Below are 2950 nucleotides of genomic sequence, written 5' to 3' on the forward strand. Positions count from 1 at the left end.
AGTATAAAATTTCCCGAATGCTCCAAACTGGCAGTTTCTGTCATTGGAGAAATGCCACCACATCTCTCTCTTTCTTCTCAGCAGGTACGTGGTATTGTCCTGAATTACAGTCACACACACGCGGAGACTATGGGGATCAGCAGGTATTAAATTCAAGACCTCCAGCACTTAAAGCCTCAGCCCCAACTCCTACCCCTTCAGCTAAAGGAGCAACCTCCTTGGTTGTAAAAAATAGCCAATTACATAGTCACCTAAACCAGTGATTTCCATTATGTCTCTGGGTTTTCATACAGGCTAAAGCAAATGCCAAACAGCTTAATTAGCACAGTAAGGGAGCTTTACCCCAAACTGACATGCCAAGCCACAGAGCTCCCCTTGCCCAAAGAGGGTAGAAAGATTGAGACTCTACTCTCACCCCTTCTTTAGCTAAGGAATAATCTCTACAGACTGATTCTCTCACAGCAGAGTAACAAGTCACTGTTTTCTGTTTGGATTAGTGAACAGGAGTGTTTGTGTGTGGGGCATGATTAATCTGCGGGTTATTGTATTTGCACAGTGTGTGCATCTTATCGAACACCTGGAATGACCAGCTGTGAACATCTGTCTCTGTGAACTAAGCCCTTCCCTGAGCGGGTACTGATGTGCATTAAGAAACTAATCTCCGTTTATTTTCTCTCACTTCATTAAGGAGAAGGGACATGTTTTTCGCACCATCCACCTGACCACATCTCTGTAGCTGCCTGATCTCTGTTCAGAGGAGATGGAAAGGGGAAATCACTCGGAGGCGACTGAGTTCATTCTCTCAGGATTGACAGATCGTCCAGAGCTGCAGGTTCCCCTGTTTGGGGTGTTCCTACTGATTTATGGTATCACCCTGGTAGGGAATGGGGGGATCATCTTGTTAATCATGAGTGATCCACAGCTCCAGACCCCCATGTACTTTTTCCTCAGTATTTTGTCTTTCTGTGACCTTTTCTTTTCCTCTACAATTTCCCCTAAGATGCTGTTGAATTTCTTAGCCGAGAGGAAAAGCATTTCTAAAACTGCCTGCGCTGTGCAAATGTCTCTCTCTATCGCTTTTGCAGATGCTGAGAGCCTCTTGCTGGCCCTGATGGCGTATGACCGTTATGTGGCCATCTGTAAGCCGCTGCTCTATACAGTCACCATGTCCAGGCAGCTTTGTAAACAGCTGGTGGCTGGGGCGTTCGCTGTGGGGATTGTGGATTCAATGATATACACGTGTTTTATATTTCGGCTGTCATTCTGCAGCTCCAACATCATCAATCATTTCTTCTGCGACATCCCCCCACTCTTGGCGCTCTCCTGTTCTGATACCCGCATCAATGAGATTGTGATGTTTATTTTCACATGCTGCTTTACAGTGGGCACTTTTGTGACTGTCATCCTCTCCTATGTCTATATCATCTCCACCATCCTGCAGATCCACTCCGCCAAGGGCCGACACAAAGCCTTCTCCACCTGCTCTTTCCACTTGGCCGTTGTGGTCCTGTTTTATGGCACCCAATTCTTCATATATTTATGTCCCACCTCCAGCTATTCCATAGAGAGAGACAGAGTGGCCTCAGTGTTTTACACGCTGGTGATCCCCATGTTGAACCCCCTCATCTACAGCCTGAGGAACACGGAGGTGAAGGACGCCCTGAGGAGAGCAATGAATAAACTCCTAACCAATATTTGACTCTGTTTAACTCAGTACTGGTTTAGTGATGGGGAGTGGAAACAGGTGAATTAATTTCCCATGCCATTGCAATGTAATTTCACAGAGCCCTTGGGAGTATTGTTCATTATTGTATTGTTATTATTATTAATCTGCTTGTATTCCAACACGGCCTGCAGGCCCCACCTAAAATCAGGGCTTTATTAGGCAATTACCCCAGCAAAATTACAGCAGGCACCTGTTTCACATGTGTGAATATATGTGATGTGCTTCGAAATCACAGAGCTATTTGTACTGGGAAAGAAGAGGGAGGCATCTAATCTATCTCCCTCTGCTTTGTAGTGGGTTTGGTTTCGTTATGCAGTTGCAAGTATGAAGTGTGGGATTTCTATGGCTGAACCAAAGGGAGTTTTGCACACCCTCCTGATACTCTGCAGCCCTTTATGTTCCCTATGGGGTTGTTGAAGAAATTGTTGCCTGGTTTGTATCCATGCTTATGGAGGAGAAAGGTGATTTCCATCCCAATGGCCTTTCTTTTAAGTTAAGGGAGCAACAAATAAAGTAAGAACAAGAGTAAGATTTCCAAAAGAGAGCATGGTGTCTGTGCGTCCTCTGTGAGAATCTGCACTGAACTGAATACAAAATAATATGAAAAGCTTGAGTTTTCTCTACCATATAAATGAACCAGAAAGAAAAAGTCGTATCAGACACTAGATGTTTATACCACATGAGCAGGTTAGCTGTGAGTTCTTACTCTTCATTCTGTGGGAAAGTACTATGGACTCTGAAGAACAGGAATTCTGGGAATTGTACAGCTCGGGTTACGGTGAGTGAGAAATGGATAGAGCTGGGTCAATAGCTGATTTTTGAGTTCATGGGTGGTTACAAAAAATTGAAAAACAAATTCAGTTCAATCTGAACCAAATTTGAAAATTCCCTAAATGTTTGGCAAACTGGAAAACATTGACAAAAATGTCCTGTGGGGTCGAAGGAAATATTTTTACATGAACAGAAATGGAAGTTTTCCTTTCCTTCCTGGATACTTTTCAATGTAAAAACAAAGACAGTGTAGGGCCACACTGACAAAATGGATGGGAATGGAAGAGCCGGTAATGATGCTGTTTCCCTTGTAGACTTTAACCCAGTGATTAGATCACTCCTGTGGGATGTGTGAGATTCAGGTCAATCCCACCTTTGTCTGATGGGGAGAAGCCATTTGAAAGTGGGTCTCCCACATTGCCGGACAGTACCCTGACGACTGGGCTATGTTCT

At 44.2% G+C, this 2950-nt stretch overlaps 1 protein-coding gene across 1 annotated transcript; it reads left to right on the forward strand.

Annotated features, from left to right (window-relative positions):
• The first annotated feature begins 760 nt into the window (after positions 1-760).
• On the forward strand, positions 761-1699 carry LOC112123438 (olfactory receptor-like protein OLF1). Its single transcript, XM_024222055.2, has one exon. It carries the CDS (start codon positions 761-763, stop codon positions 1697-1699), a length of 939 nt encoding a protein of 312 aa, XP_024077823.2.
• Positions 1700-2950: the final 1251 nt, after the last annotated feature.

This window comes from Terrapene carolina, unplaced genomic scaffold (genome assembly GCF_002925995.2).
Source record: "Terrapene carolina triunguis isolate 2854851 unplaced genomic scaffold, T_m_triunguis-2.0 Scaffold487, whole genome shotgun sequence".
NCBI classification, from domain to species: domain Eukaryota; kingdom Metazoa; phylum Chordata; order Testudines; family Emydidae; genus Terrapene; species Terrapene triunguis.